This window comes from Pristiophorus japonicus, chromosome 4 (genome assembly GCF_044704955.1).
Source record: "Pristiophorus japonicus isolate sPriJap1 chromosome 4, sPriJap1.hap1, whole genome shotgun sequence".
Lineage (NCBI taxonomy): Eukaryota > Metazoa > Chordata > Chondrichthyes > Pristiophoridae > Pristiophorus > Pristiophorus japonicus.
The window spans coordinates 2,666,310-2,681,309 of record NC_091980.1 but is presented as its reverse complement, the minus strand read 5'-3'; the positions used below and the strand labels follow the sequence as shown (position 1 = coordinate 2,681,309).

The 15,000-nt window shown below is 59.7% G+C and overlaps 1 protein-coding gene across 3 annotated transcripts in view; it reads left to right on the top strand.

The window, feature by feature from the left end:
• The window catches only part of cyfip2 (cytoplasmic FMR1 interacting protein 2), a 121,759-nt gene that overhangs the window by 28,013 nt on the left and 78,746 nt on the right, over positions 1-15,000 (top strand). For 2 of the 3 annotated variants that reach the window (XR_011592976.1, XM_070877968.1), the window contains exons 9-11: positions 1,478-1,582; positions 9,903-9,994; positions 11,233-11,350. Coding sequence is in view for 2 of the 3 variants with exons in the window: in XM_070877968.1 (XP_070734069.1) it covers positions 1,478-1,582; positions 9,903-9,994; positions 11,233-11,350 (315 nt within the window). In the remaining variant the exon portion in view is untranslated. The remainder of the gene's footprint in view (positions 1-1,477; positions 1,583-9,902; positions 9,995-11,232; positions 11,351-15,000) is intronic. The other variant, XM_070877969.1, reaches the window with a different exon arrangement.

The window sequence follows — 15,000 nt, the reverse complement described above, 5'->3', positions numbered from 1 at the left end:
ATTGGGCCCATCGAGCCTGTACCGGCTCTGTGACCGAGCGATCCAATCAGTCCCACCCTCCCCCGCTCTCCCCCCACAGTCCTGAATATATCTCCCTTCAGTATTTACCCATTTCCCGGTTTGAAAGTTACTATTGAACCTGCTCCCACCGCCCTTTCAGGCAGCGCGTTCCCGATCACAACCGGGTCACTGATGTCCCTTTCGGGAGGGAAACCTGCCGTCCTTACCCGGGCTGGGCCCATAGGTGACTCCCGTCCCACACCTGCGTGGTTTGACCCTTAAACCTCCCTCTGAAGTGTCCGAGCGAGACACTCGGTTTGTGCCAAACTCGCTCCCAGCGGTTCCAGATCGCCCCACCCCCACCTTCTCAGGGCAACTCGGGAGCAATAAATGCCGGCCTTGGAGCGAACCCCACACCCCAAGAATGGAAAAATTACATAAAACACAAGGACCCAAAACCCAGGAGAGGAAAATGAATCAGCAGAGAGCATAACCTAGTGAGGGAGTGCCGCACTGTCAGAGGGGCATACTGAGGGAGTGCTGCACTGTCGGAGGGGCAGTGCTGAGGGAGCGCCGGACTGTCACAGGGGCAGTACTGAGGGAGTGCTGCACTGTCGGAGGGGCAGTACTGAGGGAGCGCCGGACTGTCACAGGGGCAGTACTGAGGGAGTGCCGCACTGTCGGAGGGGCAGTACTGAGGGAGCGCCGCACTGTTGGAGGGGCAGTACTGAGGGAGCGCTCCCTGTCGGAGGGGCAGTACTGAGGGAGCGCTGCACTGTCGGAGGGGCAGTACTGAGGGAGCGCTGCATTGTTGGAGGGGCAGTACTGAGGGAGCGCTGCATTGTCGGAGGGGCAGTACTGAGGGAGCGCTGCATTGTCGGAGGGGCAGTACTGAGGGAGAGCCGCACTGTCGGAGGGGCAGTACTGAGGGAGCGCTGCACTGTCGGAGGGGCAGTACTGAGGGAGCGCCGCACTGTCGGAGGGGCAGTACTGAGGGAGCGCCGCACTGTCGGAGGGGCAGTACTGAGGGAGCGCCGCACTGTCGGAGGGGCAGTACTGAGGGAGCGCCGCACTTTCGGAGGGGCAGTACTGAGGGAGCGCCGCACTGTCGGAGGGGCAGTACTGAGGGAGCGCCGCACTGTCGGAGGGGCAGTACTGAGGGAGCGCCGCACTGTCGGAGGGGCAGTACTGAGGGAGCGCCGCACTGTCGGAGGGGCAGTACTGAGGGAGCGCCGCACTGTCGGAGGGGCAGTACTGAGGGAGCGCCGCACTGTCGGAGGGGCAGTACTGAGGGAGTGCCGCACTGTCGGAGGGGCAGTACTGAGGGAGTGCCGCACTGTCGGAGGGGCAGTACTGAGGGAGCGCCGCACTGTCGGAGGGGCAGTACTGAGGGAGCCCGGCACTGTCGGAGGGGCAGTACTGTCGCTGTGCCAGGTATTTCTGTGCCTCCCATCACTCTGCTCCGTTGCGTTGGCAGGTGATGGGATTCGGACTGTACCTGATGGACGGAAACGTGAGCAACATCTACAAACTGGACACCAAGAAACGGATAAACCTCAGCAAGATCGACAAATTTTTCCGGGTAAGAAGCCCCTCCTGTGCGCAGGCCCAGCGAGGTCAGGGAGCGTTCCACGGGCAGCGACAACCTTGGCTCTGTCCGCTGGTTGTGTGTCAGTCTCGAGCGAGCTGGTGTGCCAAGGGGATGCAACTCCACCTCCCAGAGAGCTTTCAACATGCTGGCGGAAATAATCAGCCCCACAGCCTGGAACTCCAGGCCCGGGAGGTCATTTATTATCACCGTGCAGCGCTGCTCCTGGCTCTGCTTCGCCTCGCGCCCCGCAACGCAGCGTGTTCATCGCTCTGTGTTGTGACTGAACCAACACCAGCCACCTATATTTAGATAGCACCTTAAACATAGTGAAACCTCATAGGAGTGTTGTGAGACAAATAAAATTTGACACTGAGATGCATAAGGAGAAATTAAGGCAGGTGACAAAGTTTGGTCAGAGGTAGGTTTTCGGGAGCGTCTTGAAGGAGGAGAGGGAGGCAGAGAGGCGGAGAGGTTTAGGGAGGGAGTTCCAGAGCTTGGGGCCCAGGCAACAGAAGGCACGGCCACCAATGGTGGAGCGATTATAATCAGGGATGCTCAGGGGGGCAGAATTAGAGGAGTGCAGACATCTCGGGGGTTGTGGGGCTGGAGGAAATTACAGAGATAGGGAGGGGCGAGGGCCATGGAGGGATTTGAAAATAACAATAATTTTTAAATCGAGGTGTTGCCTGACCAGGAGCCAATGTAGGTCAGAGAGCACAGGGCGTGATGGGTGAGCGGGACTCGGTGCGAGTTAAGACACGGGGCAGTGAGCACAGGGGGTGATGGGTGAGCGGGACTCGGTGCGAGTTAGGACACAGGGCAGTGAGCACAGGGGGTGATAGGTGAGTGGGACTGGGTGTGAGTTAGGACACGGAGCAGTGAGCACAGGGGGTGATGGGTGAGTGGGACTGGGTGCGAGTTAGGACACGGGGCAGTGAGCACAGGGGGTGATGGGTGAGTGGGACTGGGTGTGAGTTAGGACACGGGGTCAGTGAGCACAGGGGGTGATGGGTGAGTGGGACTGGGTGCGAGTTAGGACACTGGGCAGCGAGCACAGGGGGTGATGGGTGAGCGGGACTTGGTGCGAGTTAGGACACGGGGCAGTGAGCACAGGGGGTGATGGGTGAGTGGGACTGGGTGCGAGTTAGGACACAGGGCAGTGAGCACAGGGGGTGATGGGTGAGTGGGACTGGGTGCGAGTTAGGACACGGGGCAGTGAGCACAGGGGGTGATGGGTGAGTGGGACTGGGTGTGAGTTAGGACACAGACAGCAGAGTTTGGATCACCTCTAGTCAGGTAGAATGTGGGAGGCCGGCCCGGAGTGAGTTGGAATAGTCAGGTCTCGACAGTTTTCCTGGGAGTGAGGAGGGGTGAGGTTGGGAGAATGTGGGGTGTGGAGGAAACGGTCCTGAAATTTAATGGCTGCGGCCGATTAGCTCCCTCGATGGGTCAGTGGGTCAATTCTCTGTCCAGTGAGTGACTCAAACCTTCAGACCAGGAAGGTCCCAGTGCTGACCTTTGAACTGCGGTGAGTGAGCTAACTGGGATTGGGGGGGGAGGGGGGCTCGAGTGGTCCTCAGTGCTGGGGGGAGGGGTAATTACAGCCGGGGTTCCTGGAGTAACTACATTCAGTTCCGGACCCCTCCCCTCGGGGAGGATATATCGGCCTCCGAGTGGGAGCAGCCAGATTCACCAGAATGATACCCGGGGATAAAAGGGTTAAATTATGAGGGCAGGTTCCACCGACTAGGCCTGTATTCCCTCGAGTGTAGAAGACTGAGGGGCGATCTTGCTGTGTATCTGTAAAGCATGCACTCCCATGTTCCGCCACCAGGGAGCGCATCCCCTGAAGTCCCAAGGGATCCCAGCATCCCTTGGGAGCACTGTATATAAGCCGGCCCCTAAGGCCTGTTCCTCACTCTGGAATGTCTTATTAAAGACTGAGGTCACTGTTACTTTAACCTCCCTGTGTGCAGTCTCATCTGTGTTAGGAACACAATAACTGGCGACGAGTATACAAATCCAACGCAAAGATTCAGCAAACTGTGGGCCTCCTGGGGAAGTTCTCGGAGGGTGAGGACTGGGAAGCCTATGTCGAACGGCTAGACCAGTACTTTGTAGCCAACGAGCTGGACGGAGAAGGAAGCGCTGCAAAAAGGAGAGCGGTCCTCCTCACAGTCTGCGGGGCACCGACCTACAGCCTCATGAAGAATATTCTGGCTCCGGTGAAACCCACAGATAAGTTGTATGAGGAGCTGTGTACATTGGTTCGGGAGCATCTTAACCCGAGGGAGAGTGTGCTGATGGCGAGGTATCGGTTCTACACGTGCCAGCGATCTGAAGGTCAGGAAGTGGTGAGCTACGTTGCCGAGCTAAGGCGACTTGCAGGACAATGTGAGTTTGATTGCTACCTGGAGCAAATGCTCAGAGACTTTTTTTTGTACTGGGCATTGGCCACGAGACCATCCTACGAAAACTTTTGACTGTAGAGACACTGACCGTTAGTAAGGCCATTGCGATAGCACAGGCGTTTATGTCCACCAGTGATAACACCAAACAAATTTCTCAGTACACAAGTGCTAGCAATGTTCATAAATTAACTGGAACTGTGTTTGCGAGCAGAAATGTACAGGGCAGAAACCACGAGTCTGCAATTGCCAGCAGGCCTCAGGTGACCCAGATGACTCAGAGTCCCCAACAAAGGATGAATGCAAGGCAATTCACACCTTGTTGGCATTGTGGAGGCTTCCATTCAGCCTATTTATGCCGCTTCAAAGGGACTGTTTGCAAGAGCTGTGGAACAATGGGGCACCTCCAATGAGCTTGCAAACGAGCTGCAAGCTCTGCAAAACCTGCTAACCACCACGTGGCAGAGGAAGATCGATCCATGGTGGATCAAAGCAATTTCGAGCCTCAGAGAGAGGAGGCAGATGCTGAAGTACACTGGGTGCACACATTTTCGACGAAATGTCCACCTAAAATGCTAAATGTAAAATTGAATGGCTTACCCGTGGCCATGGAACTGGACACTGGCGCTAGCCAATCCATCATGAGTAAAAAGATGTTTGAGAGACTGTGGTGCAACAAGGCATTCAGACCAGCCCTGAGCCCAATCTACACGAAACTGAGAACGTACACCAAAGAGCTTATCACTGTCCTGGGCAGCGCCATGGTCAAGGTCACCTACGAGGGCACGGTGCACGAACTGCCACTCTGGATTGTCCCGGGCGATGGCCCCACACTGCTTGGAAGGAGCTGGCTGGGCAAAATCCGCTGGAACTGGGATGACATCCGAGCGCTATCACATATCGATGAGGCCTCATGTACCCATGTTCTGAACAAATTTCCTTCCCTTTTTGAGCCAGGCATTGGAAACTTTTCCGGGGCGAAGGTGCGGATCCACTTGGTCCCAGAGGCACAATCCATTCACCACAAGGCGCGAGCGGTACCTCACATGATGAGGGAGAGAGTGGACAGGCTGCAACACGAGGGCATCATCTCCCCAGTGGAATTCAGCGAGTGGGCCAGCCCGATTGTTCCAGTACTCAAAAGTGATGGCACGGTCAGGATTTGCGGCGATTATAAAGGAACTATTAATCATTTCTCGCTACAGGACCAATACCCGCTACCTAAGGCAGACGACCTATTTGCGATGCTGGCAGGAGGCAAGATGTTCACCAAACTCGACCTGACTTCGGCCTACATGACATAGGAGCTGGAGGAGTCTTCGAAGGGCCTCACCTGCATCAACACGCACAAGGGACTGTTCATCTACAACAGATGTCCGTTTGGAATTCTGTCGGCTGCAGCGATCTCCCAGAGAAACATGGAGAGCCTACTCAAGTCAGTACCACACACGGTGGTTTTACAGGATGACATATTGGTCACGGGTCGGGACACCGCCGAGCACCTACAAAACCTGGAGGAGGTCTTCCAGCGACTGGATCGCGTAGGGCTGCAGCTGAAGAGGTCAAAATGCGTCTTCATGGCAACAGAAGTGGAGTTTTTGAGGAGAAAGATCACGGCGGACGGCATTTGGCCCACAGACGCCAAGACAGAGGCTATCAGGAACGTGCCCAGGCCACAGAATGTCACGGAGCTGCGGTCAGTCCTGGGGCTCCTCAACTATTTTGGTAACTTCCTACCGGGGTTAAGCACCATCTTAGAGCCCTTACATGTGTTATTGCGTAAAGGTGAGAACTGGGTATGGGAAAAAAACAAGTAATTGCTTTTGAGAAAGCCAGAAACATTTTATGCTCCAACAAGCTGCTTGTATTGTATAACCCGTGTAAAAGACTTGTGCTAGCATGTGATGCGTCGTCGTACAGAGTCGGGTGTGTATTACAACAAGCTAACGTTGCGGGGAAGTTGCAACCTGTCGCCTATGCTTCCAGGAGCTTGTCTAAGGCCGAGGGGGCCTACAGCATGATTGAGAAAGAGGCATTAGCGTGTGTGTTCGGGGTAAAGAAAATGCACAGTACCTGTTTGGCCTCAAATTTGAGCTGGAAACCGATCACAAGCCCCTCACATCCCTGTTCGCTGAAAACAAGGGGATAAATACTAATGCCTCAGCCCGCATACAAAGGTGGGCACTCGTGCTATCAGCGTATAACTATACCATCCGCCACAGGCCAGACACCGAGAATTGTGCGGATGCTCTCAGTCGGCTACCATTGCCCACCACGGGGGTGGAAATGGCGCAGCCTGCAAACTTGTTGATGGTGGCGCAGCCCGCAGACTTGTTGATGGTCATGGAAGCGTTTGAAAATGATAAATCACCTGTCACGGCCCGCAAGATTAGGACTTGGACCAGCCAAGATCCTCTGCTGTCCCTAGTAAAAAACTGTGTACTGCATGGGAGCTGAGCCAGCATCCCCGTTGAAATGCAAGAGCTAATCAAGCCGTTCCAGAGGCAAAAGGATGAGCTGTCCATTCAGGCAGACTGCCTGTTGTGGGGTAACCGCGTAGTGCTATCCAAAAAGGGCAGAGAGACGGTCATCTCTGATCACCACAGCACACACCCGTGTATAGTAATGATGAAAGCGATAGCCAGATCCCACGTGTGGTGGCCCGGTATCGACTCTGACTTAGAGTCCTGTGTACGGCAATGCAGTGTGTGTGCTCAGTTGAGCAACGCGCCCAGAGAGGCACCACTAAGTTTGTGGTCCTGGCCCTCCAGACCATGGTCGAGGATCCATGTCGACTATGCGGGCCCGTTTCTCGGTAAAATGTTCCTGGTGGTGGTGGATGTTTTTTCAAAATGGATTGAATGTGAAATAATGTCGGGAAGCACCGCCACCGCCACCATTGAAAGCCTGAGGGCCATGTTTGCCACCCACGGCCTGCCTGACATACAGGTCAGTGACAACGAGCCATGTTTAACCAGTGCCGAATTTAAAGAATTCATGACCCGCAATGGGATCAAACATGTCACCTCGGCCCCGTTTAAACCAGCCTCCAATGGGCAGGCAGAGCGGGCAGTACAAACCATCAAACGAGTCACAGAAGGCTCACTCCAAACCCGCCTGTCCCAAGTACTGCTCAGCTACTGCACGAGACCCCACTCACTCACAGGGGTGTCCCCGGCTGAGCTACTCATGAAAAGGACACTTAAAACCAGACTCTCGCTGGTTCACCCCAACCTGCATGATCAGGTAGAGAGCAGGCGGCAGCAACAAAATGTAAACGATGGTCGCGCCACTGTGTCACGGGAAATTGATCTGAATGACCCTGTGTATGTGCTAAACTATGGACATGGTCCCAAGTGGATCGTGGGCATGGTGATAGCTAAAGAAGGGAATAGTGTGTTTGTAGTCAAACTAGACAATGGACAAATTTGCAGAAAGCACCTGGACCAAACGAGGCTGCGGTTCACAGACTGCCCCGAACAACCCACAGCAGACACCACCTTTTTCGAGCCCACAACACACACCCAAAGGATCAACGACACCACCCCGGACCAGAAAATCGAACCCATCACGCCCAACAGCCCAGCAAGGCCAGGCTCACCCAACAGCCCTGCAGGGCCAACAACACGCCAGCCCAGCGAGGACACAGCCAACACACCAGAACAGACATTTGTACCGAGGCGGTCCACCAGGGAAAGAAAGGCTCCCGGCCGCCTCACCTTGTAAATAGTTTTCACTTTGACTTTGCGGGGTGGGGGAGTGATGTTGTGTATCTGTAAAGCATGCACTCCCATGTTCCGCCACCAGGGAGCTCATCCCTGAAGTCCCAAGGGATCCCAGCATCCTTGGGAGCACTGTATATAAGCCGGCCCCTAAGGCCTGTTCCTCACTCTGGAGTGTCTTATTAAAGACTGAGGTCACTGTTACTTTAACCTCCCTGTGTGCAGCCTCATCCGTGTTAGGAACACAATCGATCTAATCGAGGTGTTTAAGACGATTAAAGGGTTTGATAGGAGAGATAGAGAGAAACTATTTCCTCTGGTGGGGGGAGTCCGGAAGAATTATAGAAATTTACAGCACGGAAGGAGGCCATTCGGCCCATCGTGTCCGTGCCGGCCGACCAAGAGCTACCCAGCCTAATCCCACTTTCCAGCTCACGGTCCGTAGCCCTGTGGGTTACGGCACTTCAGGTGCACATCCAAGTACTGTTTAAATGTGGTGAGAATTTCTGCCTGTACCACCCTTTCAGACCGTGAAATTCGTAGCCAATCGTTCCAATTCTTTGTCAAATCACAAACGCCAGAGGTCACCTTGCACACGCCAAGGATCACTCTGCGCCAATGCTCTTAGCCAAAAGGCCTAGAGCCACTGCACCGTTCCTGGAAGTACTGCAATACCAGGTTCGTGCCATGGAGGTGGATGGGTCAGGTCCCCCACACACCTCCGTGGAGGTGGATGGGTCAAGCCACCCCACCCACCCACCTCCTGTTTCAGACAGTGAGTTCCAGACCCCCATCAACAAGGGGGCAGAACCTTAAAATCAGAGTCCGGCTGTTTAGGGGTGATGTCAGGAAGCACTCCTTCACACAAAGGGTGGTGGGAATTGTTATGTCTTAAATAAAGAGTCAGAATAGATACTGCGGGCTCAAAGTAAGGTGTGACCGTAGTCCTTTATTACAGATCTCAGAGTGCCTCTCCAGCCTGTGAGGCCTCCTTATATACAGGTGCTCCCAAGGGATTGTGGGATCCCTTGGGACTCCAGGTGACACGCCCTCCAGTGGTTAGACATGGTATTTACAGGTCTACATACACAACCGGAATCTGGAACTCTCTCCCCCAAAAAGCTGTAGAGGCTCGGGGTCAGAACTGAGATTGGTAGATTTCCAGTTCTGATGAAGGATCATTGGCCTGAAACATTAACTCTGTTTCTGTTTCCACAGACACCACCTGACCCGCCGAGTGTTTCCAACCTTTTCTGTTTATTTTTCAGATTTCCCGCATCCGCAGTATTTTGCTTTTGTTCGATGGATTTTTGTTGGGTTAGGGGACTGAGGCAGGTAGATGGAGTTGAGATACAGATCAGCCATGGTCACATGGAATGGCAGAACAGGCTCGAGGGGCCGAATGGCCGACTCCTGCTCGGACGTTCCTAACCGGACACTGGAAAGGACACTGGGAGGAGAGGTATCCAGGAGGCTGGAGCCAATACCCAGCATCCTCCCGAGCAGGAGCTAATGTTGGCAAAACACCCTCCCACCTGCTGCCGGCTTAAAGGCCCTCAGCATTTGGTCTCTGTATCACAAACAGGATTTGGAGATCCACAAGGGCAAGAGGATGGACACCCCAGGAAAGGCTGAACCGGCTGGGCCTCTTTTCTCTGGAAAGGAGACGGGTGAGGGGTGACCAGATAGAGGTATTTGACAATAATATAGGGTTTGACAGGGTAGAGATCGAGAAGATGTTTCCCCCCTGTGGGGGAGACCAGAACTAGGGGCCATCAATATCAGACAGTCAGTAATAAACCCAATGGGGAATTCAGGAGAAACCTCTTTACCCAGAGAGCGGTGAGAATGTGGAACTCGCTGCCACAGGGAGGGGTTGAGGTGAATAGTATCGATGCATTTAAGGGGAAGCTGGATAAACACATGAGATAGAAAGGAATAGAAGGATATGGTGATGGGGGGAGATGGAGAGGGGTGAGAGGGGGCTGGTGTGGGGCATAAACCCCGGCACGGAGCGGCGGGCCCAATGGGCTCTGTCTGCCGGACACTGGGTGTAACTCCCCCTGACCCTGACCCTGCTCTTGCTGTTGGCCTGTCGATTCCGTGCGTCCCCGCCGGTGATTTCTGCGTGAGCTGGCGGACGCTAATTGCTATCACCGTCTTCCCTCTGTTCTCTTGCAGCAACTACAGGTGGTCCCGCTGTTTGGAGACATGCAGATAGAATTGGCCAGATACATTAAGACCAGCGCTCACTATGAGGAAAACAAGTCCAAGTGAGTGCGAGCCGTAATGTAACCTGGACCAGTGCCACACCTGGAGGAGACAGGTATCGCTGGTAACGAGTCGGCCGACGGAAGCTGGGAGGGGGGAGGCAGGCCCGAGGGGGGCTCAGCCTGGGCTCCGGCAGCTTCCCACCCACCACACATTTCCCGGTGGGAAGCTGGTCGGAGCCTGGCCGCAGCCCACACGGACCTGCCTCCCTCGTCGCAGCCGCGTGTGTCCTGACGGCCAAAGGTCAGAGCAAGGCGCTCGAGCAAGGCACAGACGGGTCGTTGTGGCCCAACAACAGTGGGCGGGCGGTTAGAGCTTCACTCCGAGACTTGCTCCGCGCTCAGCACGAGGCGAGGCCATTCATACCGCCCCCGTTCATCCCAGTACTGCGGGAGTGCCGGAGGGGCAGTACTGAGGGAGTGCCGGAGGGGCAGTACTGAGGGAGTGCCGGAGGGGCAGTACTGAGGGAGTGTCGGAGGGGCAGTACTGCGGGAGTGCCGGAGGGGCAGTACTGCGGGAGTGCCGGAGGGGCAGTACTGAGGGAGTGTCGGAGGGGCAGTACTGTGGGAGTGTCGGAGGGGCAGTACTGTGGGAGTGTCGGAGGGGCAGTACTGCGGGAGTGTCGGAGGGGCAGTACTGCGGGAGTGCCGGAGGGGCAGTACTGCGGGAGTGTCGGAGGGAGCGCCGCACTGTCGGAGGGGCAGTACTGCGGGAGTGTCGGAGGGGCAGTACTGCGGGAGTGTCGGAGGGAGCGCCGTACTGTCGGAGGGGCAGTACTGAGGGAGTGTCGGAGGGGCAGTACTGAGGGAGTGCCGCACTGTCGGAGGGGCAGTACTGAGGGAGCGCCGCACTGTCGGAGGGGCAGTACTGAGGGAGTGCCGCACTGTCGGAGGGGCAGTACTGAGGGAGCGCCGCACTGTCGGAGGGGCAGTACTGAGGGAGTGCCGCACTGTCGGAGGGGCAGTACTGAGGGAGCGCCGCACTGTCGGAGGGGCAGTACTGCGGGAGTGTCGGAGGGGCAGTACTGCGGGAGTGTCGGAGGGGCAGTACTGCGGGAGTGCCGGAGGGGCAGTACTGAGGGAGTGCTGCATTGCCAGAGGGGCCAGGTGGATCCGGGCTGGGTGCTGAGCCGTGTGTCCTCTGTCCGGACGCTGGCCGGCTCCGTCACGTTGGAGTGGGCGGCCGGTGTCTCTGCGGGCGGGGACACCCTGTCGGTTTAATGCTGTGTCTCTTCACTCAGGTGGACCTGTACCCAGAGCAGCAGCAGCCCGCAGTACAACATCTGTGAGCAGATGGTGCAGATCCGCGATGACCATATCCGCTTCATCTCCGAGCTCGCGCGTTACAGCAACAGTGAGGTGGGTGTCCACGGACCCCGCACAGGAAAGCCCGGCCCGGCCCGGCCCGGCCCACTCACCCTCACAGCCCGGCCGGAGCCCGGCCCACTCACCCTCACAGCCCGGCGCGACCCACTCACCCTCACAGCCCGGCCCGGCCCGGCCCACTCACCCTCACAGCCCGGCCGGAGCCCGGCCCACTCACCCTCACAGCCCGGCCGGAGCCCGGCCCACTCACCCTCACAGCCCGGCCGGAGCCCGGCCCACTCACCCTCACACCATCACCCTGCACAGGAGGAGGCCATTGGGCCCATCGAGCCTGTGCCGGCTCTGTGACAGAGCGATCCAATCAGTCCCACTCCTCCCCGCTCTCCCCCCACAGCCCGGCTAATGTTTCCCCTTCAACTATTTACCCAATTCCCGGTTTGAAAGTTACTATTGAATCTGCTCCCACCGCCCTTTCAGGCAGCGCGTTCCCAATCACAACAACTCGCTGCGTAAACACATTCTCCTCATCTCCCCCTCGGGTTCTTTGGCCAATCGCCTTCAATCTGTGTCCCTCCGGTTACCGAGCCTCCTGCCCCCGGGAACAGTCTCTCCTTATTCACTCTCTCAAACCCCTCATCATTTTGAACCCCTCTATTTAAATCTCCCTTTAACTTTCTCTGCCCTACGGAGAACAATCCCAGCTTCTCCGGTCTATCCACATCACTGAGGTCCCTCATCCCTGGCCGTGACATCCGTCCTACAGTGCGGGGCCCAGAGTCGGACACAATACTCCAGCTGGGGCCTGACCCGTGTGTTAGAAAGGTTCCCCTTCCTCAAGGGAGCAACGAGAAACGAGGTTTGGCCCCCCCCCTCCGCCCCCCGACCCCCTCCCCGAGTACCACTCCCAATCGCTGTTCATCACGCCTGAACCGACAAGGCAGTGCTGGCTGTTCAACATTCAGGGCATCACCGGCAAACTCTACTCACTCGCTCGCCCCCCACACTCGCCCCCCACACTCGCTTGCCCCCCACACTCGCTTGCCCCCCACACTCGCTTGCCCCCCACACTCGCTCGGCCCCCCGCACTCGCTGCCCCCCACACTCGCTCGCCCCCCACACTCGCTCGCCCCCCACACTCGCCTCCCACACTCGCCCCCCACACTCGCTCGCCCCCCACACTCGCTCGGCCCCACACTCGCTCGCCCCCCACACTCGCCCCCCACACTCGCTCGGCCCCCTACACTCGCTCGCCCCCCACACTCGCTCGGCCCCACACTCGCTCGCCCCCCACACTCGCCCCCCACACTCGCTCGCCCCCCACACTCGCCCCCCACACTCGCTCGCCCCCCACACTCGCCCCCCCACACTCGCTCGCCCCCCACACTCGCCCCCCACACTCGCTCGGCCCCCCACACTTGCTCGGCCCCCCACACTCGCTCGCCCCCCACACTCGCTCGGCCCCCCACACTCGCTCGGCCCCCCACACTCGCTCGGCCCCCCACACTCGCTCGCCCCCCACACTCGCTCGCCCCCCCACACTCGCTCGCCCCCCACACTCGCCCCCACACTCGCTCGCCCCTCACACTCGCTCGCCCCCCACACTCGCTCGCCCCCCACACTCGCTCGCCCCCCACACTCGCTCGCCCCTCACACTCGCTCGGCCCCCCGCACTCGCTCGGCCCCACACTCGCTCGCCCCCCACACTCGCCCCCCACACTCGCTCGGCCCCCCACACTTGCTCGGCCCCCCACACTCGCTCGCCCCCCACACTCGCTCGCCCCCCCACACTCGCTCGCCCCCCCACACTCGCTCGCCCCCCACACTCGCTCGCCCCCCACACTCGCTCGCCCCCCCACACTCGCTCGCCCCCCACACTCGCCCCCACACTCGCTCGCCCCTCACACTCGCTCGCCCCCCACACTCGCTCGCCCCCCACACTCGCTCGCCCCCACACTCGCTCGGCCCCCCGCACTCGCTCGGCCCCCCACACTCGCTCGCCCCCCCACACTCGCTCGCCCCCACACTCGCTCGCCCCCCACACTCGCTCGCCCCCCCACACTCGCTCGCCCCCCCACACTCGCTCGCCCCCCCACACTCGCTCGCCCCCCACACTCGCTCGCCCCCCACACTCGCTCGCCCCCCACACTCGCCCCCCACACACTCGCTCGCCCCCCCACACTCGCTCGCCCCCCACACTCGCTCGCCCCCCACACTCGCTCGCCCCCACACTCGCTCGCCCCCCACACTCGCTCGCCCCCACACTCGCTCGCCCCCCACACTCGCTCGCCCCCACACTCGCTCGGCCCCCCACACTCGCTCGGCCCCCCACACTCGCTCTCTCTATCTCACACACACACTCTCTCACACACTCGGGTTCGGGGGAGCAGGAGCAGGATCCCGAGGTCACCCCGAGCCCAGGATTGCAGCAGTCGGCTGAGTCAGCACAGGTTGTAACCTCTTGCTGTGCGTAACCCCCCCCCCCACCCCCCCCCCAGCACCGGTGGAGTCTCTTCCCCCCCCCCCCGCACCCAGCACCGGTGGAGTCTCTCTCTCTCTCCCCCCCCAGCACCGGTGGAGTCTCTCCCCCCCCCCCCCCCCCCCCCCCCCCAGCACCGGTGGAGTCTCTCTCCCCCCCCCCCCCCCCCCCCCCCCCCCAGCACCGGTGGAGTCTCTCTCTCCCCCCCCCCCCCCCCAGCACCGGTGGAGTCTCTCCCCCCCCCCCCCCCCCCCAGCACCGGTGGAGTCTCTCTCCCCCCCCCCCCAGCACCGGTGGAGTCTCTCTTCCCCCCCCCCCCCCCCAGCACCAGTGGAGTCTCTTCCCCCCCCCCCCCCCCCCCCCCCAGCACCAGTGGAGTCTCTCTCCCCCCCCCCCCCCCCAGCACCGGTGGAGTCTCTCTCCCCCCCCCCCCCCCAGCACCGGTGGAGTCTCTCTCCCCCCCCCCCCCAGCACCAGTGGAGTCTCTCTCCCCCCCCCCCCCCAGCACCAGTGGAGTCTCTCTCTCCCCCCCCCCCCCAGCACCAGTGGAGTCTCTCTCTCCCCCCCCCCCCCCCCCCAGCACCAGTGGAGTCTCTCTCTCCCCCCCCCCCCCCAGCACCAGTGGAGTCTCTCTCCCCCCCCCCCCCCCCCAGCACCGGTGGAGTCTCTCTCTCCCCCCCCCCCCCCAGCACCAGTGGAGTCTCTCTCCCCCCCCCCCCCCCCCAGCACCAGTGGAGTCTCTCTCTCCCCCCCCCCCCCAGCACCAGTGGAGTCTCTCTCTCCCCCCCCCCCAGCACCAGTGGAGTCTCTCTCTCCCCCCCCCCCCAGCACCAGTGGAGTCTCTCTCTCCCCCCCCCCCCCCCCAGCACCAGTGGAGTCTCTCTCTCCCCCCCCCCCCCCAGCACCAGTGGAGTCTCTCCCCCCCCCCCCCCCAGCACCAGTGGAGTCTCTCCCCCCCCCCCCCCAGCACCGGTGGAGTCTCTCTCCCCCCCCCCCCCCCAGCACCAGTGGAGTCTCTCTCCCCCCCCCCCCCCCCCCCCAGCACCAGTGGAGTCTCTCTCTCCCCCCCCCCCCCCCCAGCACCAGTGGAGTCTCTCTCTCCCCCCCCCCCCCCCCAGCACCAGTGGAGTCTCTCTCTCCCCCCCCCCAGCACCGTGGAGTCTCTCTCCCCCCCCCCCCCCAGCACCAGTGGAGTCTCGCTCTCCCC